This window comes from Tursiops truncatus, chromosome 8, assembly GCF_011762595.2.
Source record: "Tursiops truncatus isolate mTurTru1 chromosome 8, mTurTru1.mat.Y, whole genome shotgun sequence".
Lineage (NCBI taxonomy): Eukaryota > Metazoa > Chordata > Mammalia > Artiodactyla > Delphinidae > Tursiops > Tursiops truncatus.
This window is the reverse complement of record NC_047041.1, coordinates 24,449,225-24,474,678: the sequence shown is the minus strand read 5'-3', so window position 1 is coordinate 24,474,678 and position 25,454 is coordinate 24,449,225. Positions and strand designations below refer to the sequence as shown.

Here is a 25,454-nt window from a genome sequence, read left to right as displayed (position 1 = left end):
GAACTAAACTGCTTGGATTTGACCCCTTGCCCTGCCACTTACTGCTTGTAACCTTAGGGAAGTAACCTAACCTAATTACAGTGTACAGTTTTTTCACCTCTTAAATGATAATAATGTCACCTAACACATAGGGTAGTTGTAAAGATTAAATAAATTAATATTTGTAGGTATATATTTAGAATAGAACCTGACACATAATTGGCAATCAGATGTTATAAGGTAAAACGATAAAAGTGATGGAGTGATCTATACTGAAGTTAAATAATAGAGGGTATAAATAGCTGAACTCATTTTATCACAGATCTCAAATGTTTGAACTACCCTTGGAAATGTAAAGGAAACTATTTAAAGATAAAAGGAAATGCTCTTTTGTACCACATTTATCACATGTACAAAATTTATTGGTTTCTATAACCCCGAATTAGCCAAATGCCATATATTTGTAATGAAAGAAATAGTAGAAAGTCTTGCAGTGGAATAATTAAGCAAAAATGTAATCAGAAATTTTTTATCATTCCAGTTTCAAGCATCCTACTCTGATTACCCTCTCCTGTTTTTCTAACTCATTCTAGTGCTTTTATTCTGATCATCCAGCTCCACTATGGTCTCCAACTCATTGATTCTGCCTCATTGTTTAATGTCTGAAATCTCTGGGTTTATAGTTTTCATCAAATTAGGAAACATTTTAGCCTTTATTTCTTCAAATATTCTCTGAATCCCAAGATTCCGGTTATATGTAGATGAGGTCATTTGAGGTTGTCTCACAGCTCACTGATATTCTTTTTATTTTTAGTTTTATTTATTTATTTATTGACATATAGTTGATTTGTAATGTTGCTTTAGTTTCAGGTGTACAGCACAATGATTCAGTTATATATATTCTTTTCCAGATTCTTTTCCCTTATAGGTTATTACAAAATATGGAGTATAGTTACCTGTACTATAAAGTAGGTCTTTGTTGGTTATCTGTTTTATTTATAGTAGTGTGTATGTGTTAATCCCGAACTCCTAATTTATCCCTCCCTAATACTTGTTTTTAAACAACTTTTGTTTCTGTGATGTTCATGCTTTCTGCTATTTTCTTAAATGTGTGGAGTGTATTCATAATAGCTAGTTTAACATCATTGTCTACTAAAACTATCATCCACGTCATTTCTGGGTCAGTTTCCTTTGTTTGGTTTTTCTCTTGATGGTGAGTTTATATTTTCCTGCTTCTTTGCCTGCTTGATAAGTTTTGATTGGATGCCAGACGTGTGTTTTATGTTTTAGGGGCTGGATTTTTAAAATTTCCTTTAAATATTTTGGCTGTGACACAGTTAAGTTACTTGGAATCAGTTTGATCCTTCTGAAGCTTGCTTTTAAAGTTAGAGTGGGTCCAAACAGCACCGAAGGTACGGCTACTTTGGTGTCATTATAGATGCAATACCTTTCTGAAGACTGCCAGATGCCTAGCATATTAAGGAGTGTTTCCACTCTGGCTGGCAGAACGTGAACTATTACTAGCCCTGTGTGGACTCTGGTGATTGTTTTGTCTACTTCTTTCAAATGATTATTTCCCCAGTCTCTGATAGTTTTCTCACTCACATGTATAGGTCAATATTTAATAGTCAGAGGCTTGAGTGGAGTCCTCTACATATCTCCAGAGCTCCCTGTGTGTGCAGTTCCCTTTTTTCTGATACTCTGTGCCACGCATTTTCATCACCTTGGCCTCCCCAAACTCTGAACTCTTGTCTCCTAAACTTAGTGAAACCACCAGGCTGTTTGGGGTCCTTCTGCTTATGCTCAGTCCTGGAAACTCTAGGCAGTATGCTTGGGCATTTGTAGGGCTCATCTCATTTGTTTATCTTTTCTCAGGAAACACTGTCCTGTACTCCCCTTTGGTTTTCCAGTTGTTCAAGCAGGAGGAGAAATCTGGCACCTGTTATTCTATCCTGGTTGGAAGCAGAGGGCTCTGTCTTTCATCATCCTGTTGTCCTTTCTCTTCCCCTTACCCAGCATAAATTCTCTGTTCAATCATTGTAATCTCTTCCTGGAATACACTTTTGACTCCTTTGCTCCTCTCTTGTTTCACTGGGGAAAACCACAACCCTGGATCCACCTCTTCACCTTTTAGTGCCATCTATGCAGTTGAATGTTGCAGGAGAAAAAGATACACACATGCTATTTTCACTTTAAATTCATGACCACAAACTATAATTGAGCCCATAGTCATTTATTCTTCCACTTTCCTAGATGTCTGTTTCACATCTTTTCTCTCAAAATTTTGGCACCTCCTCCCCCATCTTCCACGGCATTTTCCTTATTTCCATATCACTAAGAAGCTGAAGCAATCAAAAAGGAACTTCTCACAGTGGTGTGGTGCCACATCTACCCTCCTACCCACATCTGCACGTACCATGTACTTTGCCTTCTCTTAGCATATAGTCACTTCCTCCATCTGTGCATTAGATTCCATTCCCTTTTGCCTGTCCAGGGCATTTAAAATTCTCCAACAATTTCCTTCTTTTCTCCTACATCATCAGTATTATATCTTGGAACATACTTATCAGTATACAAACATACTGTATTCCATCTAGATGGGTGGGATGGGGGGAGGGAGGTCCAAGAGGGAGGGGATATATGTATACATATAGCTGATTCACTTCACTGTACAGCAGAAAATAACACAACATTGTAAAGCAATTATACTCCAATAAAAAAAATTTTTTTTTTGATTCCCTCTTACCCTATCAGTTATCATGCTGTTTCTGTGCTCCTTTTTTTTTTTTTTTTTTGCAGTACGGGGGCCTCTCACTGTTGTGGCCTCTTCCGTTGCGGAGCACAGGCTCCAGACGCGCAGGCCCAGCGGCCATGGCTCACGGGCCCAGCCGCTCTGCGGCACGCGGGATCCTCCCGGATCGGGGCACGAACCCGTGTCCCCTGCATCGGCAGGCGGACTCCCAACCACTGCGCCACCAGGGAAGCCCAGGGAGCTACTCTTCATTGCGGTGCGTGGGCTTCTCATTGCGGTGGCTTCTTTTATTGCGGAGCACGGGCTCGAGGCACGCGGGCTCAGTAGTTGTGGCACATGGGCTTAATTGCTCCGTGGCATGTGGGATCTTCCCGGACCAGGGCTCAAACACGTGTCCCCTGCATTGGCAGGCGGATTCTTAACCACTGCGCCGCCAGGGAAGTCCGAGCGAGTTTTATATATAGAATGTTAGAAGAGGCAATACAGAAATAAGGCATGATTGGCTAGGAGGTCAGGGATTTCCTTATAAGGTAAGCAGGTCCTATTTTTTAGGTAACGTTAGCTAGCTAAAACTGAGTTAGAGGATTGTGATTGGTGTTATGTTTCCTTGACAGTGAGGTGTTTCCCATATGTGCAGGCTGATTTAAGTTTAGATTTTTGATGTGGGCTGAGCCAATGGGGTGGCCTCTGTTTTGCTGTTCCAATATACAAATTAACTTTACTAGACAAAAACCTTAGAGTCAGGCTTTATTCCTTTCTCTCATCCCAGATGCCTGCTGTCAGGAAATCTTGTTAGCACTACCTTTAAAACATATAAAATCTAATTACTACTCACTACCACCCTGGTCCATGTCACTATTATTTCTAACCTTGCCTCCTACACTCAGGTTTAACACTTGCCCCTTTAATGTATTCTCAGCATAGCAATCAGGAAGATTTAAAAATATAAGTCAGATCGTGTCACTTCTTGCTCAGAATTTTTTAATGGTTCCCTATCTCACTTATGGTAGAAGCCAAACTTTTTACAATGGCAAGGCCCTACAAGATCCGGCCCTACGTTGCTTCCCTGACCTCATCCACTCTCTCCTCTGTCCTTATTTTGCTCTACTTTGAATACATCAGGCATGCTTCTACTGTAGGGTCTTTGCAATGGCTGCTTCCTCTGCCTGGAATAGTCTTCTCCCAGTTATCCCCCATGGTCAATCTCCCATCAGCTTCCCCACGGCCCATCTGTGTGTTTGAGAAGAAGAGTGCCTCTGAGGGAATTAGTTGTGCTGTAAAAAGTGAAGGATAGAGGGACAAGGATATGGCAAATGTTGAAACCCTATTGGTGAAAGAGAGCCAGTGGGTGAGATAATCTTAGACTTATTAGCTATTCTGAGTGGTAATGAAAGACTTAAGCAGAAGAGACTTGTAGCACATCAGTAAAGATGAGGCAGCCGTTAGTTAGCCATTGGAAAAATTCATAAATCAGGGTTTGTAATTTGAAGGTGTCTTCGCCTATTAATATCTTTTGTAGATAGTAGGTTTGGTGTCCTGCTGCTTAGTTTTGATTTAATTATATGCTTTTCATTTTAACAGAGAATAGGTCAAAGAACTGCTTGAACATCGTTTCTGGAATCTATTATAAAAGCTTAATAGGAAAAATTCAATTATTTAGTTTCTCCTTTAACTGAGTATTAGAGGAAAATGTTTCTGTAGTTAATCTTGTATGTTTCATCAAATAAGAGACAGTGTTTCCTGTCATTTTACCATAGCTGATAGATTTCAGAGCCTAACCAGTATTTATCTCATACCTGTTTAGTCTTCTGTACCTTTTTGATTATTTATTTATTTATTTAGGTCTCTCACTGTTGCGGCCTCTCCCATTGCGGAGCACAGGCTCTGGACGCGTAGGCTCAGCGGCCATGGCTCACGGGCCTAGCCGCTCCGTGGCATTTGGGATCTTCCCAGACCAGGGCATGAACCCGTGTCCCCTGCATCAGCAGGCGGACTCTCAACCACTGCGCCACCAGGGAAGCCCCTATTTTTTATTTTTTTAAAAATAAATTTATTTATTTATTTTTGGCAGTGCTGGGTCTTTGTTGCTGTGCGAGGGCTTTCTCTAGTTGCAGCAAGTGGGGGCTACTCTTCGTTGTGGCACGCGGGCTTCTCATTGTGGTGACCTCTCTTGCTGCGGAGGATGGGGTCTAGGCGTGTGGGCTTGCTTCAGTAGTCGTGGCTCACAGGCTTTAGAACGCAGGCTCAGTAGTTGTGGCGCACGGGCTTAGTTGCTCTGCGGCATGTGGGATCTTCCCGGACCAGGGCTTGAACCTATGTCCCTTGCATTGGCAGGCAGATTCTTAACCACTGTGCCACCAGGGAAGCCCCGTTTTTTATTTTTAATTGCAGGATTTACACTAAGTTTAATTTTGTAAGTTGCCAGAATCACTTATGGAAGTAGACCTATTTGACATTATAAAATATTCTCTTATTAAGAAGGTATTATGTTTCTCCATGTCATAGTCAAGAAAAGATTTGCATGTCCTTTCTGTGGTTCTTCCATATTTGTTTCTTTGCACACCCTTTTCTCAGAGGGAAGAGTAAATGAAGAAATGATGGTTATAGGAAGATATTAACAGAAAAAGTGTAGCCAGCCATGATTAGTACACGAAGTATATACCATGGAATCTCAAATCTGACTGAATTCTCTTTAGCCAGCGCTAAGGAAAGCAAAGTTACCTACATGATTCACTTAAGTTCATAAGGTAAAAACAAACTAGTTTTTCAAGGGAGAAGCACAGTTAATCCCAGTACTAAATTTTGAGTATCTCCCATGGGTCCCTATAATAAGAATACTTTGTGATAAAAGTAGGTACCTGGGGCAAGAAAGTACAGTAACTTTTAGGATCAGCTGTGTTTGTAGATGTAAGAAGTATCATTTGCTTTCACAAGAGTTTAATGTTAGTCAGTGGTTCTTAACCTTTTTGGGGTCATAGACCCTGTAACATTTTTATGTAGTTTTATTGTGAATTTGCTAAACATATAAATTCTGGATTCATCTCAAGAGATTCTGATCCAGCCAGCGTGTGGTAGGTTTTATAAAGGTATGTGTAAGCACCATCCTAGGTGATCCTGACGTAGGTTCTTGTTAGACCATATGTTTAGAAACTGCTTCTGGAATATAATTTCAGGGAGTTCGAACATTACATCAGTACATGGATCTTATCTCATACGAGTGAACAACATTCTCAACAATTGTATGGTGAAAACAATAATGTGATTCATAGGGGTGTTTGGTGCTGCTGTATTAGAAAATTAACGATTTTTGTTGAAATTTATTGATCAAAGCAAGTCACATGGCCATACCTAACTTGAAAAGGAACAGTACTCATGAGTAACACATGTGGGGTGCCCCCCTTCTCTTTTTAGTAATGAATTGATTTTTTCCCCTTAATATCGAATCACTTTCACATCACTGAAATAAACATGCATGATTATGAGGTATTATTTGTTTAATTTACTAATATTTTTTAAAACTTTTGCATCTATATGTTCTAATTAGATTGGTCTACAGTTACCATTTCTTGTTCTCTCCTCACCAGTTTGGTATCAGGGTTTTGTTAGCATTATAAAATGAGATGAGTATCTTTCTGGTTTTTTTTCTTCCTCAACTTTCAGAGTTTATATGGATTTTTGATATACTTTTTGTGAAGAGTTTAGGGCACAGTCTCTACACACAAGATCACCCTCACTTCTGACATCAGCTGCAAATTTGGGAGGTTCCCAAAACCCTGAGGTTCAATAATTTGTTAGAAATATTCATAGATCTTAACTGAAAAACTGCTTTGCTCATGGTTATGGTTTATTAAGGGAAAGGATACAGATTAAGATCAGCTAAAGGAAGAAACAGTGTCCAGGAGGGTCAAACACAGAGCTTCCCTTGTCCTCTCTGGTGTTGTCAGGTCACCATTTCTCTCCTTTCCTCATTAAATGACAGGGCACATAAGTACTGCCAGCCAGGGAAGCTCACACAACCTTTGGTGTCCAGAATTTTTATTAAGGCTTCATCATGTAGGCATTGCTCATGTGGATAATCTCAATCTCCAGGTTGATTGACCCAAACCCCTTACCCTAAGTCATACTGTTGCTATTTCTGGATTGGCCTGCTCCGTAAGACTATATGAGTTTGCCAGTCCCCTCCCTGAATCACATTGTTAGGTTATCCAGTATGACCCAAGGCCCCAGGCTAACAAAGACTCTCTTATCAGATATAACATTCTTAGGGCCCAAGGATATTACCTACTAGAAGCCAAGGGTAAAGGGCAGACCGCTCTTTGGACAAGACCAAATTCTTTGCTACACACTTTCACATAACTGTCTTTTTTCTTTTATGGTTGTCTTCCTGTGATTCTTCGATACCAGATTAAGTTATAGGGATTCCTTGATGGAAAATTGGTTCTTTTGAATTTCTTTAGTTGTCTCTTAGGAGATAAAAATAACAGACGCTTATTTAACTGCACTTAAATTACTTTTTTTTTTTTTTTTTTAAGAATAAAGGTTCTCTTCAGTTTGAAGACAAATGGGACTTCATGCGTCCAATTGTTTTGAAGCTTTTACGCCAGGAATCTGTTACAAAACAGCAGTGGTTTGATCTGTTTTCGTAAGTAATCCATTCATTCTACCTTTTTGATAACATAAAGGAAAATTTGGTGGCTATATTCAAATGGAATATTGGCTCCAGATTGGACTGTTTACCTGTTTGAAATTATTACTGATTGTGTTGGGGGTCCCCAAGACCACCCCTAGGTTCAGTGGTTTGCCCGGAGGACTCGTAGGACTGAACATAAAGTCATACTCACAGCTATGATTTATTACAGCTAAAGGATACAAAGCAAAATTAGCAAAGAGAAAGGTATATGGGGTCAAGTCTGGGGAACAGGCACAAACTTCCAAGAGTATTCTCCCAGTCGAGTCACACAGGATGCATTTAATTTCCCCAGCAACAAGATTGACAACATATGTGATATGCTGTCACCAAGAAGCTCTTTGGAGACTCAGTACCCAGGGTTTTTATTGGGGGCTGCTCACATAGGCAGCCTCTGCCTGGCATGTACCAAAATTCTAGACTCTCAGAAAGAGCGGTGTTCAGTGTAAACCATGTTGTTTGTACAAACAGGTTAGGCACAGTGAGCCATTCTCATCATTTCAGGAAAATTTTCTATCAGTGTAGGAAACTGTCAAACATTCAAGTTCTCAGATCCCAGCCAAACAGGCTTTTCTAAGGAATACAGTCTCAGATCTGTTATGTTAACTCTTAGCCTTTGGCCAGAATGTCTTTACAGCAAAACTATTACCAGTAGGACACCACCCCTGCCCCCATCCCCACCCCCATGTGCAGCAAGGTAAGACCAACTTGTAGTATTGATCTCAGTTATGCCTTTTAGAGGGCCTAAATTTAGTTAGTTAAAATAAATCCCGCCAACCATGAGGTTTATCTTAGAAAAGCAGGTGGCTTTCTCCTTCAGTTTCTGTATGGACCTTTTACATGGCCTGAGGCATCAATTCAGGCACAGCACAACTATGGCCATACAGTTGAATTCGACCTGAAAATTTTCCAGGGTTGAAGCAGTGTCATGATGGGGTACATACAAAAAGAAGTATAATTTCAGAGGACCCACATGGTACCCCTGGAAACAAAGAGTTTGCACTTTTTTAGGGTACTCCAAGCAAGGCATAAATTAGATAGTATGGGTTAACAGGGCCCTCACTGTGTCCTCCCATGGGGCCTTTCACTTTAGAGTTCTCAGTCTAGTTCATTTAATTCAGTTCAGGCCTTGTTTTCAGACGGACTACCTGAAGCCAATTAGTTCCAAACAGTTTGTTTATCCACGACACCATTTCATTTGCTTCATAGTGTGGATGACATTTAGAGGTGTTCTTTGTGGAAGGTGTAGGAATTGGGGCTGCTTGCAGCCGTCTCAGAGTACTGCTAGGTGTGATTGAAGTTCAGCATTCAGTTTGAATTCAAAGCACTAACAACAGCATGGAAAGCCAACACCAGGAGCTGGGAAAGCTTTCAAGAATACTTATGAAATACAAAAATCATTCATGTCCTTCTCCCTGGTGCCTCACCAGGTGCTGAGTTTTATTTTTTCTCCCTTATAAAATCAGTGTGTCCCATTCAGTAATGAAAGCTTTTCATTTTTTTCCCAATCACCCAGACCTGGAGGAGGAACAAAAACATTTTTACAGAAAAACGTTTTTATACAACTTAACTAGAAAGACATATGTTTAGGAATTGGTCTGGATGAAATCCCAAATTTTCAAAAATTTTCATAATAAGTTTACATCACACCCCCACCCACCCCTTTTGTCCTGACCATTTACCTAGTGAGCAGCCTGGAAAAGATCAATTCCTTTCTGGAGATAGCTGTGTTTAATAATGAAGTTGCCTTACTAAGGTGTGTGTGCAAGGAAGGGTGATGCGAAGGTGAGGGAAAAAAAATCAGGTTATTAATTCATTGTTGAAAACTGCAACTAATCCGGAAAGCTGGACACAAGTCCGTAGCAGTGAAATATCACCGAGAGGGGATCATGAATCCAGTCTGTAAGGAGCGAGTATGCTTTCTCCCAACTTGCAGCTTTTAGCAGTAACCACAAGTTAGGAATGCACTTTAGGTCTGTATATCTGATACAGAGGCTATCAGCAGCTTGATTTCAGATGGCCCCGTCAGCGAATGAGTCCTTTTCTGTGGGCATCTGCAAGTGATTTAGATCTTCCAGCCAGAATCCATGACGTTTTCAGTTTATGGCTTCACAGAGGGTGTCTTAAATCTTCAACAGTCCACAAGTCAATGTCCTGTTCGCTGAGCATATGCCTGCTTTAGTTCAGCACAGCTTGTGTTGGGGTTTAAATAGCCCAATGTCAGACAATATCAGGTTTCAGCTTAGAGTTAGATCCAAGCAATTAGGATTTGTGAATTCAGGATTCCAAAAAAGCCAGTGACTTTTCTCGAGCAGTGGCAAAGCCAAGATGCTGCAGACCAGTCGTGTTCTAAGTCCAAGTGACAAGACTTTTCTAATCCACTTTTATTTTGTCAGTCTTAGAGTTTAGATTAATCCACTCAGTAATATGCACATCATGCTGGAAAATCATCAGCCTTTCAGGGTCAGACATCTGATTTCACAAGAGCTCAGTAGCAACTAAAAACTGCTTTTTAAAACTCCAGAAGTGTATATCTATTTGGAAATTTCTTATGTTTTCATGTTGTCTCCCTTTTCTCTGAGATGGTAATAAGTAGAAATAATAGTATCCATTATGGAGATTTATTTATTCTGTTTCCAATACTCAAACAGTTCAAATTCTAATCCTTTCACCAGCAGTAAAAAGCAAGGAAATTGTGTCTCAGTAACTTTTTTAAAAAAATTTATTTATTTACATTTTATTTTTGGCTGCGTTGGGTCTTCATTGAGGCGAGCGGGGGCTACTCTTCATTGTGGTGTGCGGGCTTCTCCTTTTAGTGGCTTCTCTTGTTGCGGAGCTTGGGCTCTAGGCGTGCAGGCTTCAGTAGTTGTGGCTCTCAGGCTCTAGAGCGCAGGCTCAGTAGTTGTGGCGCATGGGCTTAGTTGCTCTGCAGCATGTGGAATCTTCCCGAATCAGGGCTGAAACCCGTGTCCCCTGCATTGGCAGGTGGATTCTTAACCACTGCGCCACCAGGGAAGTCTGTCACTAACTTTCTATTTTGCAACTTTTCCTGATTGATGTGATCCCTCTAGCATTTATGAAAGTACAAGCATATAATATTTTATATCTTTATTTATCATACATCCAGGTACAATAGCCAAAGAATACAAAGCCATCTTTAAAACTTTCCCTGCCTCTTTTTTCTTATTACAGATTTATTCAAACTCCTAGCAATAAATTTAGCATTTGCAATATTAACATTACAGTTGCTGGGAGATCCTGACCGGAATGTGGGAGGCATGGAGAGGTTGCTGAAGCAGCAGTAGTTAGGCTGAAGAAACACCTGGAATAGTTTCTTCTCCCTTGGTTATCTAAAACTTTCTCCAGCCCTGCGACCTAATGTAACTATTAATTCCTCCTGCTTGGAGGAGAGACCAGCAGAAACATTTAACATTTTTGGTCCACCCGAAAGCTTATGTTTGAGAACTTTTGGGCCTTTTCTCCTCTTATTTGGAGGCAAGAACAAAAACCAAAGTCTTCATCCGTACTGGGCTTTTTCTCTCCTCACTTGGGTCAGCATGGCCAAAGCAGCTAGAAGATATAATGAGCCAACTCTCTTGGGGTTAGATCTGTCATTTTCAAATTTCATAGGTAACTTTTACCTTTCTCACAGCAGATAGCAACTCAGCTGCTGATTCATACCACGGTTGATTTCATAGCCATGCAAGTAGCAGAGGTTCATCATACTACCACTTAATCCTTCCTTTTCTCAAACAGTGCTTTCACCATGTTTAATGAATCCCACGTCTGACACCAACCATGTCAGTGGTCTTAAGACCACCCCCAGGTTCAGTGATTGTTAGGAAGACTCATAGGACTCAGCATATAGTTGTATTCATGACTATCATTTATTACAGTGAAGGGTACAAAGCAAAATGCAACAAAGGTGCATGTGGTAAAGTCCAGGGGAAACCAGGTACAAGTTTCCAAGCATCTTCTCCCAGTGGAACATATCCACTTAATTCCTCCAACAACTAATTGGGACAACACATGTGAAATGCTGTCTACCAGGGAAGCTTCTTTTTTTGTTGTTGTTAATATTTATTTATTTGGTTACACCCAGTTTTAGTTGCAGCTTGCAGCCTCCTTAGTTGTGGCAGGCAGGCTCCTTGGTTGTGGCACGCTGGCTCCTTAGTTTTGGCATGCAACTCTTAGTTGCGGCATGCATGTGGGATCTAGCTCCCTGATCAGGGATCGAACCTGGGCCCCCTGCCTTGGGAGCGTGGAGTCTTATTCACTGCACCACCAGGGAAGTCCCCAGGGAAGCTTCTTAAAGACTCAGTACCCAGGGTTTTTACTGAGAGAGCTGGTCACAAAGGCAGCTTCTGCCTGACGTGAACCAAAATTCCACATCCTAGACAAAAAGCAAGTGTTGAACATAAATCAGATTTTTTACATAACAGTTGAGGCACAGTGAGCCATTCTTATCAGGAAATGGTGAGAACTCTCACAAAACCCAAGTTCCTATATGTCAGCCAAGGGCCAACCTTGCAACCATGTCTTCCTAAGGACAGTAGTTTCAGACTTAGTATAATTTCTGTGTGTGTGTGTGCACTAGTAAAATACTATATCAATGAGTTGAAGATGTATGACTGAATAATCTATACACATTAGGCTGCTGTGCTCATTTTTTTTCTTTATCACGGAAGAAAATAGTCTAATCCTAAATAACATAGAACTTGTTGCATAATATTAACTTATATCCATGATTCTGCCTTTTGAGAAATTAGAATTCAATAAGAAGCAGCTGAGACCTTTTAAAAATTTCATAGCATTCATGTATATGTATATATTTCTTAAATTATTTGATTAAATGTATTTTATGAACAACGTATTGAATGTGGTGGTTTTTTTTGTTTTGTTTTTGCCAGTTTGTGTTAATAATATGGTTTATCATGTAGAGTAATGCTTATTCTCTGTGCATTCCTGACTGGAAAAAGGAGCATAGTGTGATGGTGTTTCCTGCTTAAAGTATACTTCTAAGCAGAAATAGTACTTGCTACAGTTAGTGGCCTCAGCACATCGTTTTTCAAAATGCTTGATCTCCTTGGAGTTACCCAAGGCTGCTCAATATGTAATCCTTTTAAGTTAAAGGATTCCTTATGTCTTATCATGCCACACCAAAATTATAAGACCTACATTAATTAAAATCTTTCCAAACTTTAGCCTATTTAGCCATATTAATTAATAACCTTTAGGTTAGTTATATCTTTCTAAATCTAAGGTACTAAAATAATGTTATGGTATTAAACTACATTTACTATTTGTTGCCCTTTTCTCATAACCTGTATCATTATTTTTTAGCAGGGGTACTGTTGGTGTTATGGGTGGTTATGAGATTGTTCTGCATACTGTGGCATGTTTATCACCTCTGGCCTTTACCCTCATAAACTCTAGTAGTGGATACTTTCTGTGTACTCCTCTCCCTACCCCTCATTACTGAAAGAAAAAAAGCTCTCACTTCCAAATGCCTGAGGCAGTACCTCCCTCAGTTGAGAACTGCTGCTTTAGATACGTGTTGTTTGGTTTGACTCTGGTTTGTGAAATTGGCTAAAATTTAAAAATAAATTATTTTCAACTTGTGAGACTTTATTTTTAAGAAAATTCATCTTTACTACAAATAATTTTTTTAATGTTTTTCTTGTTCTTAAGCTGGTTTTTAGGATACCACTTTCTCCTGTTTTTTCTCCTATCTCTTGTCTACCTCATCTCAGTCATCTAAGCTGATCCATCCCTTTTGTGCCCGTTAAGTGTTGGTTTCCTTCAGAGTTCTGTTTTTTTCATATTCTTTTACCTGAGTTCTCATCTATTTAAGCAATCCAGATTATTCTCCAAACTTCCATACCCATGTGACCTATTGTTTCCTGCATACTTAAGTTCCATAAGTACTCCATATTTAGAGTGATGAAAATCTGTTATTTATAGTCTCAAACCAAAAATCTGGAAGCTACCATCAACCTCCTGTTTTTTTACTCCTTCATATCCGCTTGATTACTAGATTTCATAGACTTTTAAGTACCTCTTGAATTTCTTTCCATCCCATCTGTCTTTCCCCCCCACTCTCTTGCCTGAATGATTACAGTAGTCCCGTACTTTCTTTGTTGTATTTCTAGTTATCTATTGCCACACAACAAATTACCCTGAAGATTACCAGCTTAAAACAACAAACATTTATTATCTTACAGTTTCTGAAGGTCTGGAATCTGGTTGCAGCTTAATTGGGTCTTTCTAGCTCAGTATCTCTTAAGAAGTTGCAGTCAAGCTCTAGGCAAAAGAACTAGGCCTATATTCAACTAGGAGTGAATGATCTTCAAAGCTTACTCATGTGATTGTTGGCAGGCCTCAGTTCTTCACTAGCTACTCAGTTCCTCACTGTGTAGAACTCTCCATAAAGCTGTTTACTGTGTGGCAGCTTGCTTTCCCCAGAGCAAGAGAGAGTGTTCCCAAGACAGAAGTCATGGTGTTTTATAACATAATTTTGGAAGTTACAAACCATTATTTCTTTTCTTTTTTTTTTAATTGGAGTATAGTTTATTTACAATGTTGTGTTAGTTTCAGGTGTACAGCAAAGTGAACCAGTTATACATATATCGATTTTTTTTAAAGATTCTTTTCCCATATAGACCATTTTAGAGTATTGAGTAGAGTTCCCTGTACTATACAGCAGGTTCTTATTAGTTATCTATCTTATATATAGACCTTCATTTCTTCTGTATGCTGTTGATCACACAGACAAATGCTTTGTACACTGTAGGAGGGAACTATACATGGGTATGAATGCCATCCAGGAGACGAGGATCATTAGGGGCCATCCTAGAGACTGTACCTTCAGAGGAAATAGATGATGCAAGGTTTAGAAGATAGCTCAAAAAGCATTCCAGTTATATCATTAGAGAGGAATAAAATGAAAGAGACTACTTTGAAAATGAAATAGTCAAAATAAGGACCTTTGAAATAAAAGAGCTAAATAAAAAAAGATTGAATTAGTAATACAAAAAATAAAACCAAAGAGTCCTCCCTGAATGTAGAGCAAAGTATGGAAAATTAAATAAAAATGAAGACATATTTAGGACAGCTTTAGAATTGGGCTAACTTATACTTAAAAGGGGTTCCAGAAGGAGAGGACAGAAAGTAGAGGAGAGAATATAGCCCCAAAGGATAAGAAGAAAATTTCCCAGGGCTGAAATCTTGTATCTCTCCCCCCAACCCTCCAGATCTTCATATTGAAAGTGCTAAAAACCATGCCTACACATGTCCTTAATTTCAGAATTCCAAGGATAAAGAAAATAATCTAATTGTTGGAGGGAAAATTACCTTTCAAGTGAAACAGACTGGCCACACTCTTTTCATTGGCCAAATTGAATGCAGGAGGCTGACGCAGTTTTCTTTAAATATTTAAAGGGAAATTATTTTGAACTTAGTATGCTGTACCTAGTCAAGTTTTCAATCATGTTTAAGGCGAGATGAACATGTTTTCAGACAAGTAAGTATTTAGAAGATTTAAGGATCCTGCAGAAATGAAACAGATACCCTTTCCTCCACTATTACCAACACTGACCATTAAAGAAATTGAACTTTACTGAACTAAACTGAAGGAGGTACTCTTGAACTGGGAATCCTGACCATGAAATGAATATGAATAGAAAAAAGCAGACACCATCTATCCAAAACCATAAAAAAGTACAAATTGAAACATTTTAGCTTATAAAAATTGTCCCACAGAAACCAACTATGAAGTAGAAAACAAATACAGCACTCCGAACTGAGTTCAGTATCCTCACACAACCATGTGGGGTTATAAAACAAACTTGAATGGAAAATTCAAAAGCTAAGGAGAGAAATCAGCAAAAGTGGAGGAAATAATGAAATGAAAATTGAACTCAGAAAACAAATAGAACAAGACAAAATCTTATCTGAAATCGATCATCTCAGTAGATGAAGAAAAAACAGAGATAATCTTTCCAAAATAAAACAGAAAAATGAAAATATTCTTTAAACTGAGAAAGATCACCTGTAAGTAATCTAGCAGCAATATCCCAGTAATAGTATGTTGGAAGCATTCCATTTAAATTGGGAATAAGAGCCCAGTCTCCCAGCCTCTCTTGGGAGAATGAGGCAGCTTGAGGGCTGTGGCTGAGTTGCAGTTGCTGGGTGACAAGTCGGAGCCGGGACAGGCATAATGGCAGAAACTGCTTCTCCACTGAAGCACTTCGTGCTGGCTAAGAAGGCAATTACAGCAGTCTTTGACCAGTTACTGGAGTTTGTTACAGAAGGATCACATTTTGTTGAAGCAACGTACAAGAATTCAGAACTTGACCGAGTAGCTACTGAGGATGATCTGATAGAAATACAGAGGTATAAAAATAAGCTTTCCATCATTGGTGAGGAGACATGAAAGTGGCATTTTTTTTTTTTTTTGCGGTATGCGGGCCTTCTCACTGTTGTGGCCTCTTCCGTTGCGGAGCACAGGCTCTGGATGCGCAAAGTCAGCGGCCATGGCCCACGGGCCCAGCCGCTCCACGGCATGTGGGATCCTCCCGGACCGGGGCACGAACCCGTGTCCCCTGCATCGGCAGGCGGACTCTCAACCACTGTGCCACTAGGGAAGCCCCGAAAGTGGCATTTTTTGGCAGGACAAGCAGTGGGAAGAGCTCTGTTATCATTGCCATGTTGTGGGATAAAGTCCTCCCTAGTGGAATTGGACATACAACCAGTTGCTTCCTGAGTGTTGAAGAGACGGATGGAGATAAAGCCTGTCTCATGACAGAAGGGTCACATGAAAAAAAGAATGTGAAGACAGTTAATCAGCTGGCCCATGCCCTTCATATGAACAAAGACTTGAAAGCTGGCTGTCTTGTACATGTGTTTTGGCCAAAGGCAAAATGTGCCCTCTTGAGAGATGACCTGGTTTTAGTGGATAGTCCAGGTACAGATGTCACTACAGAGCTGGATAGCTGGATTGGTAAGTTTTGCTTAGATGCTGATGTCTTCGTTTTGGTTGTAAACTCCAAATCAACTCTAATGAACACTTAAAAACAGTTTTTTCACAAGGTAAATGAACGACTTTCCAAGCCTAATATTTTTATTCTGAATAATCGTTGGGATGCCTCTGCATCAGAGCCAGAATATATGGAAGATGTATGCAGACAGCTCATGGAAAGATGCCTACATTTCTTGGTGGAGGAGCTCAAAGTTGTGGATCCTTTAGAATCATGGAATCGTAACTTTTTTGTTTCTGCAGAGCAAGTTCTTAGTGCTAGAAAGCACAAAGCCCAGGGGATGCCAGAAGGTGGTGGGGCACTTGCAGAAGGATTTCAGGCAAAATTAGAGGAGTTTCAGAATTTTGAACAAATCTTTGAGGAGTGTATCTTGCAGTCAGCAGTGAAAACAAAGTTTGAACAGCACACTATCAGAGCTAAACAGATACTAGAAACTGTGAAAAACATAATGGATTCAATAAACGTGGCAGCAGCAGAGAAAAGGGTTTATTCAGTAGAAGAGAGGGAAGACCAAATTGGTAGACTGGACTTTCTCCGAAACCAGATGAACCTTTTAACATTGGATGTTAAGAAAATAATCAGGGAGGTTTCAGAGGAGGTTGCAAATAAGGTTTCATGTACAATGACAGATGAAATTTGTTGACTCTGTTTTTGTTGATGAATTTTGTTCTGAGTTTCATCCTACTCCAAGTGTATTGAAAGTATATAAAAATGAGTTAAATAAGCACATAGAAGATGGAATGGGAAGAAATTTGGCTGATCAGTGCACCAATGAAGTCAATGCTTCAATGCTTCAATCCCAGCAAGAAATTATTGGAAATCTGAAGCCATTACTTCCAGCTGGTATGCAGAACAAACTACATACACTGATTCCTTGCAAGAAATTTGATCTCAGTTATGACCTAAATTGCCACAAGTTATGTTCAGATTTTCAAGAGGGTATTGTATTTCATTTTTCCTTGGGCTGGTCTTCCCTTATCCATTGTTTCTTGGGCCCTACAAATGCTCAGCGGGTGCTTCTAGGATTATCAGAGCCTATCTTTCAGCTTCCCAGATCTTTAGCTTCTACTCCCACTGCTCCTACCAATCCAGCGTCACAGGAAGAACTCATGGTTACCTTAATAACAGCATTAGCTTCTCTTACGTCTAGAACTTCTATGGGCATCATTGTTGTTGGAGGAGTGATTTGGAAAACTGTAGGCTGGAAACTCATATCTGTTTCATTAAGTATGTATGGAGCTTTGTATCTTTATGAAAGGCTGACTTGGACCACCCGTGCCAAGGAGAGAGCCTTTAAACAGCAATTTCTGAATTACGAAACTGAAAAACTGCAAATGATTGTTAGCTTCACAAGTGCCAACTGCAGCCATCAAGTACAACAGGAAATGGCGACCACTTTTGCTTGCCTGTGCCAACAAGTTGATACTACACAAAGACATCTAGAAGAGGAAATTGCTAGATTTTCCAAAGAAATAGATCAATTGGAGAAAATATAAAACAATTCGAAGTGCTTAAGAAATAAAGCTGTTCAACTTGAAAACAAGCAGGAGAATTTTACTAAGCAGTTTCTACATTCAGGCAATGAAGAAGAATCTTAACAATAGAGATTGCTTTGGTGATCATGATAGGAGAAAATGGAACTTGGAAGATTGGGACAGTTATTTTTATGAAGTGACTTTAAATATGAATTCTACTAACTATACCTAAATAGCAAATCCTTGAGTAGATCCTGGTATTGATCTATCTCAGGATGTTTGCATTTCTGAAAAGTGTTGTGATGTCTCTTTTAGTTTTAATTTTGGATAAAGAAAAATCCTTTGATACGTGAAAATGATGAATTAGTTTAAAGCAAAAGAACCAACTCTGTGACCCCTGAGGGGTGGGGCCTTTCTCTTAATTAGGGCTCTCTTTGTTTTTGATTCTGAAAAACTCTGCTTCCTGGCATCCAGTAGTTAGAGAATGCTCCTTTCATCTTCTTTCTCAAAACGAATTTTTGATGCCTACTTCAACGGGAATAGTCACATTTTTGTTTTATAAACTGCATTGCTCTAACCACAAAGGAGTGTGGAAATGTTCTTGAGTGTATTATTTATGCAGGGTACAATCACTTTTGCCATCCTGGCAGACGTGTAAACCACTAATAATACTGTTTTTACTCTCTTATTCCCTTTAAAACTGATGTAAAACAGTAAAAGAAATAAAAATAAAATGAATAAGACAAAGTATCTGCACACTTCATTTTAATTTCCTCTAGGTTTAGAAATTTGTTGCCATAGAATTGTAAGTAGTATGCTTATATTTTATATGTGGTCATATCTCATTTTTTAAATCCCTAATCCTACATATTTTCTTTAATATCCATATTAAGGAGTTGATCCACTTTATAGGTCTTTTCACATAATCAAGCTATAAAAATTACTTTGATATGATACATCAAAACGTATTGGATCCAACTGTGCAGTGCTTAAATGCTAAGGAGTTCATAGCCTTTGATGCGTATATTAGACAAAAAAAGCTAAAAGTGCATGGTCTAAGTAAACCTGAAGAAATTAAAAGGAGGAAAGACAAAAGACAAAATTAATGAAATACAAAATAATTGTGAATAGAGAAAAGAAAAAAGGTAAAAATTTGTTATTTGGAAAGAGTAATATTTATTCCATTTTTGTTTATTATTATGTTTATAATTTGCTTCCTTATTAGTGTTTTCTTCCTGGTTTCTTCGATTTATTTTGTCCTTTGATTTCTTAGTTCTTTTATTGAATTCTTAATTTTAAAATTCTTTTTAATATTTTTCTTTACAATGAAAGCTTTCAAGCTACACATTTTTTCCTTAATATTGCTTTTATTGTCACCATAGTTTCTGTGGTATTCAGGGTTTTCCTTTTTATTTCTTTCTTACAGATTCTATTTTTAAAAAATTTTACTTTAGTTTTTGGCTGCGTTGGGTCTTTGTTGCTGTGCATGGGTTATCTCTAGTTGTGGCGAGCATGGGCTACTCTTCGTTGTGGTGCATGGGCTTCTCATTGGCGTGATGTCTCTTGTTACAGTGGCTTCTCTTGTTGTGGAGCATAGCTCTAGGCATGCAGGCTCAGTAGTTGCAGCACGTGGGCCCCAGAGTGTGCAGGCTTCCGTAGTTGTGGCACATGGGCTCTAGGGTGCGCGGGCTTCAGTAGTTGTATCACGCGGGCTCAGTAGTTCTGGCTCTTACGCTTTAGAGCACAGGCTCAGTAGTTGTGGTACACGGGCTTAGTTACTCCATGGCATGTGGGATCTTCCCGGATCAGGGCTTGAACCCGTGTCCCCTGCATTGGCAGGAGGATTCTTAACCACTGCGCCACTAGGGAAGCCCCTTTATTTCTTTCTTGATTGTTAGTGATTTTTCTTTTTGTTTTCCTTTAATCCATGCATTATCTAGGAGCTTAAATTTCTAGATAGTGAAATTTTTAATTATTTATGGATTATAATCAGAGAAATAGCCTATAAAATTATCTTCTTAAAATTTTGTATGTATGCATGTGCTCTTAGGAAAAAATTATATTTTTGTGAGTTGCAAGAATCTCTACCTAATAAATCATAGCCATTAATTGTATTTTTTTTGGCTGTGCCATACGGCTTGTGGGATCTAAGTTTCCCGACCAGGGATTGAACCTGCGTCTCCTGCGCTGGAAGGCAGATTCTTTACCACTGGACCAGCAGAGAAGTCCCCAGAATACCTATTTTTTGCACCAGGGTCACACTATTTCTCTTTTACTCCCTGTTTAACTTGAGGAAGTTGAAATACTTTGGAATATTTCTTACCTCCTCTTCTCTCATCCCTTCTGTCTGTCTTCTTGAAACCTTTAAAAAGTTTTTACTTCATCATTCTCCCACTCCCCAACCACTTGATTTTTCTAATATAGTTAAGTATTTAAAAAGAATTCCCTGGGGGACTTCCCTGCTGGCGCAGTTGTTAAGAATCTGCCTGCCAATGCAGGGTACACGGATTTGAGCCCTGTTCCGGGAAGATCCCACGTGCTGTGGAGCAACTGAGCCTGTGTGCCACAACTACTGAGCATGCACTCTAGAGCCTGTGTGCCACAACTACTGAAGCTGTGCGCCTAGAGCCTGTGCTCCACAACAGGAGAAGCCACTGCAACAAGAAGCCTGTGTGCAGCAACGAAGACCCAACGCAGCCAAAATAAATAAATAAACAAATAAACAAAATATTTTAAAAATAAATAAATAAAATAAAAAGAATTCCCTGGGACTTCCCTGGTGGTCCAGTGGTTAAGATTCCATGCTCCCAATTCAGGGGGCCTGGGTTTGAACCCTGGTCAGGGAACTAGATCCCACATGCCACATCGAAGATCCTGCACATGGCAATGACGATCCAGTGTGCTGCAACTAAGACCTGGTGCAGCCAAATAAATAAATACATAAATAAATATTAAAAATAAATAAAAAGAATTTCCCTTAACAGCATGTCTCTTTTTAAAAACACTTAGTTATGGGCTTCCCTGGTGGCGCAGTGGTTAAGAATCCGCTTGCCAATGCAAGGGACACAGGTTCGAGCCCTGGTCCGGGAAGATCCCACATGCCGCGGAGCAACTGAGACCGTGTGCCATAACTACTGAGCCTGTGCTCTAGAGCCCGTGAACCACAACTACTGAAGCCCACGCACCTAGACCCCGTGCTCAGCAACAAAGAGAAGCCACTGCAATGAGAAACCCGCGCACTGCAACAAAGAGTAGCCCCCACTCACCGCAACTAGAGAAAGCCCGTGCGCAGCAACGAAGAGCCTACACAGCCAAAAATAAATAAATAAATAAATCTTAAAAAAAAAAAGATAAAGTGCATCAACGAGAAGTACATCCAACTATATGAGTAAATAGTAGAAACGTGTTGAGTAAAAAAATTATTTGAAAAAATTATTTGATATAATTTCTATAACGTTCAGAAACCCTCATAGTATGTTGTAAAACTTGAAAATAAAATGACAGTTTCAGGCTTAGTTACTTCTGGGGATGGATGAGAGAGTAGGATTAGGGAGAGGAACATAGAGGTCTTTAAGGGTATTATCATCATACAGTCCTCAAGTATATTACAGTACCTTCCTCAAAATGTGTATGAAAATTGACCAGGAGACTTGACATGTTCTATTGTGTGGTGGTGAGAAGTATTGTGTTTCAAATAAGAATGTATTGAAGATATTCTTCCATGATGTAACAACATATAGGAGCACCTGGAGGTTGAGGAAAGGGAGCTGGAGAAGATGTATTGATCACAAGTTTGACTCTTTCCTGGGTACCCAACTCAACACCATTCCCTCTTGCCTTATGAGACTCAAGTCACGTTTGAGCCCTTCTGACATGTACCTGCAGTGGGTATGAGTAGGCAGGGATACTAAGGTAATCCTATTTTGGGGAGGTATGGAACTCCTTTGATGGGTGACTTTTGCTCTAAAACTCTTAAATAGCTTTACCAAACTTTCTTAGAACTGCTGTGTAGTCTAAGACTCTTGCTACCCAACCTTCATCCTTCCTACTCTTCCCTACAGGGATCAGACCAGCATTGTGAGCTTATGTTTTGCCCAGCTTCTTGTAGCTCACTTCCCATTGTCCCTCACAGGCATTACCCTCAATCAATCTCTCTTGCATGTCTGATCCCATCTCTTTTTTGGGAAACCTAAACCACTGCATGGGTCAATATGTGTGAAGTGCTTGGTACATCGTAAGCAGTCAATACATGCTAGTTTGTGTTATAGTAAATTAGGTAAGAGATGATGGTAATTTTGACTGTGGTAGTGGTGATGGATGGAAATGTCCAAATTGGAGAGACATTTAGCTGATGGATACAATAGGACTGTGATTGAATTATAAAAGGGTTAGTTTGCCCAGTTTCTTGCTTATCACTCCCCACTTCACACTTGACAGCCAAGCCACACTGATTTGTTAATAGTTCACTGCATACACCCTAGTGATCTATAGTTCTTTACTCACATTGTGACTTCATAAAATATCCTTCCCCCACCCTCTTTTGCCTGGCAAAATCCTACTTGTTCATTGAGATAAGCTTAGGAATCAGCTCTTCCAGGGAGTCTTCCCTTTTTCTCTTTACCAGTCACTTCCATCCTTTCCTTCTCCTTGGGTTCCTAAACCGTCTTACGTTTATAGGCTTAGTAGTCGTAAACATTGAAATATAATCAATCTATTTTTGTATCAGTTTCTTCTTTTAGACTCTAGATTTCTTTAGCCATGAGGTGAGATTGCAGAGGTATTACAGGGGTCAATTAACCATTTTGTACTTTATTCAAAGAGCAATGGGAAACCGTTGGAGGACTTGAAATATAGAGGCAGTAAGATGTAATTTGAGTGTTATGATGATCACTTTAGCTACTGTTGGATGGATTAGAGGGGTGCAAGAGTAAATTAAGGGAAATGGTTTGATGTGGGCTCTAGAGCCCAATTGCCCGTGTAATTGCCATATACTAGCTGGGTAATCTTGGGAATGTTACTTAACCTTTCTTTGCTTCAGTTTCCCCATCTGTAAAATGGCAATAAAATAGTACTACTTCAGGGTTGCTGTGAAGGTTAAGTGAGTTAAAACAGCTTAGAATAGTATTTGGCATATAGTAAGCAGTTAGCTGTTACCTATTATCTTGTTGTTTAACAGATATTTGTGTGCTTACTACATCTGCTCTGGTCCAGATACCACTATTAAGCCGAATTTAACAAATGATGAAAGCAAGTTCAAATTAATATGCAGACAGAACTTTAGATTATAATTATGTCCCTAAGAATCTGAATGTAAAACAGACTATTTGGCCATTGTTATAATGTTACAATTCTAGAGATATTTTTTGGTTTTTTTGACATTTTTTATGGTAGGAGCTCTATAAAGTACTGGGGAACATTTTTTGAATAAAAGAATCCCCAGTATAAGACTCTATCCTTTTGTTATATTTCCCTGCTCTACAATATAGTAATTAAAAAATTCTCTCTGTGAACATGTATTAATATTAAATATATTTCTATAATGAATGATCTTTGGGTAAAATATGTCAGATTTATAGTTTAAAGAGCTTTTGTTTCTGTTTATTTTAAATAAAGGAGGCACAGTGGTAATTGATGTGTAAATGTGATGAATGTATGGGGGAAACTAGGAATTTTGCTGTAATGGTATTTAAATTACAAATTTTCTAAAAAAGGATAGTTTATATATATTGTGTTATATATTAAAGGATTTATACTTGTCTTTGCACAAGAAAATATTGATAGTATTTAACTTTGGGAATCTGATTGGGAGATCCTTTTATAATTTAAAAATTTAATCAGTAAGTGGCAAAGATTTAAGGAAAGCAATGACAAAGAAAATAGAAGCAAATGTTTATATATGAGATGGCTTACAAAGAATGCTTGGTTCATGTGAATGGATTCAAGCACCCTTGAATGGTCCATGGAAGGGTGTCCATGGTCCATGGAAACTGTATTGAAACAGAACAGAGTTCTTTGTTCTTTTTCCAGTGTTAATGTTTGTTTACCTGCTTTATTTTTACAGGGATGTACATGCAGTCTGTCTCTGGGATGATAAAGGCCCAGCAAAAATTCATCAGGCTTTAAAAGAAGATATTCTTGAGTTTATTAAGCAAGCACAGGCAGTAAGTTTTGCATCTATATATTATTTAAGACTTTACTCAGAGAATATCATATTTTCTGATTTTGAATGTAGGGCTTCCTGAAGTAATTTTAAAATATCACATTAACTTTTTTTTTTTTCACATTAACTTTTGACACACTTGGCTAAATAAATTTTTTAATGAAATGATTGTCATTTGTTGTTTTTCCCCCCCTCCCTCACTGACATTTCTTTCAAAAGAATATATTATTATCCTCAATTAAAATGTGCTATAAAAAGAATTTCATTTTTAATACATTCTTTAGAAATCCCCACCACCATTACTTTTTGGCCACACATCAGTTCACATAAATTATTTTTTTCCTCACAATTAATACTTACTCTTTTCAAGCTGACAGCAATTTTCTTCAATTCTAAATACTTCTCCGACTGTAATTCTTGGACTGTCCTTTGCATTGCTGCTGCTGAGCTGAAATTCAGCACTCTTGAGTTGATGATATGTATAAGTGTTTAATATTATTGAAATGAACATACAGTTCATTTAGGCATTAGGTCAGTTATGCAAGAGCTAGTTTGTTTTTATTAACACCTTTGTTTTTTGGGAAAAATTAATGCAGAGGTAAAGTATTATTTCAGATCAACTCTGGCATCACTAATGCATCCTTTACCACTTTGGAGAAGGGCCTAAAGACATGAGATTATTTTCCTTTCTATAAAATGAAGTTTGAAAACTAGAGAGCTAGAATTTGTTATTCTTTATTTGAAATTTTACATCATTGTCTTGTACAACATTAGTAAAAGTCTGTTAGAAATCTTGTTAATATTAATAAGTGTTAGCAGTTGGAAATTAAAAATGAATATATAACTTAAAGGAAGATACTGAAATTGAATATATGATTGGTATATATTTAATTGTTAGTAGCCACTACCATGATAAAATAAGAATGATGTCACATTGGATGTTACTTACAAAATGAAATGTTTTATTGATGACACCATTAATCTGTTAATGTCTGTTAATGTCTGTTAATGTCTGTTAATGTCATTAATCTGTTAAAATGTTTTATTGATGACACCATTAGTCTTGATAAATGATTGTTTAAAAATTAGAGTTTTATAAGGAAATTTTTTTTTTAGGAAATTATCTTTTAATGAAAATAAATCATCAGGTTTGCTTAGAAAAATTAAATGTTTCAATATCACAGTTTAATCAAAACATACATTTTTCTAGAACTGATTTAGGAAAACAGTTTCTGCTTGCATTGGAAAGCATATCAGCTTATCTGTTTATGACTTTTAGTGAAGATAAATTATGTTTATTTCAAATTGATAGAGCATTATTCCTTAGTTTCTGGAAATGGGCTCACAAAGAATCATCTTAGAA

The 25,454-nt window shown here is 38.5% G+C and overlaps 2 protein-coding genes across 5 annotated transcripts in view; both read left to right on the top strand.

Moving 5' to 3' along the window:
* Positions 1-25,454, top strand: part of CUL5 (cullin 5) — a 129,172-nt gene that overhangs the window by 10,422 nt on the left and 93,296 nt on the right. For all 4 annotated transcript variants that reach the window (XM_073808254.1, XM_073808255.1, XM_073808256.1 and 1 more), the window contains exons 2-3: positions 7,264-7,373; positions 23,993-24,092. In XM_073808254.1, the coding sequence (XP_073664355.1) occupies positions 7,264-7,373; positions 23,993-24,092 (210 nt within the window). The remainder of the gene's footprint in view (positions 1-7,263; positions 7,374-23,992; positions 24,093-25,454) is intronic.
* On the top strand, positions 13,035-19,157 carry LOC101333665 (mitofusin-1-like). The gene is given in 3 exon segments (XM_019941965.3): positions 13,035-15,854; positions 16,061-17,095; positions 17,097-19,157. Coding segments are annotated over 3 exon segments (2,211 nt in total). The 5' UTR covers positions 13,035-15,636; the 3' UTR covers positions 18,055-19,157.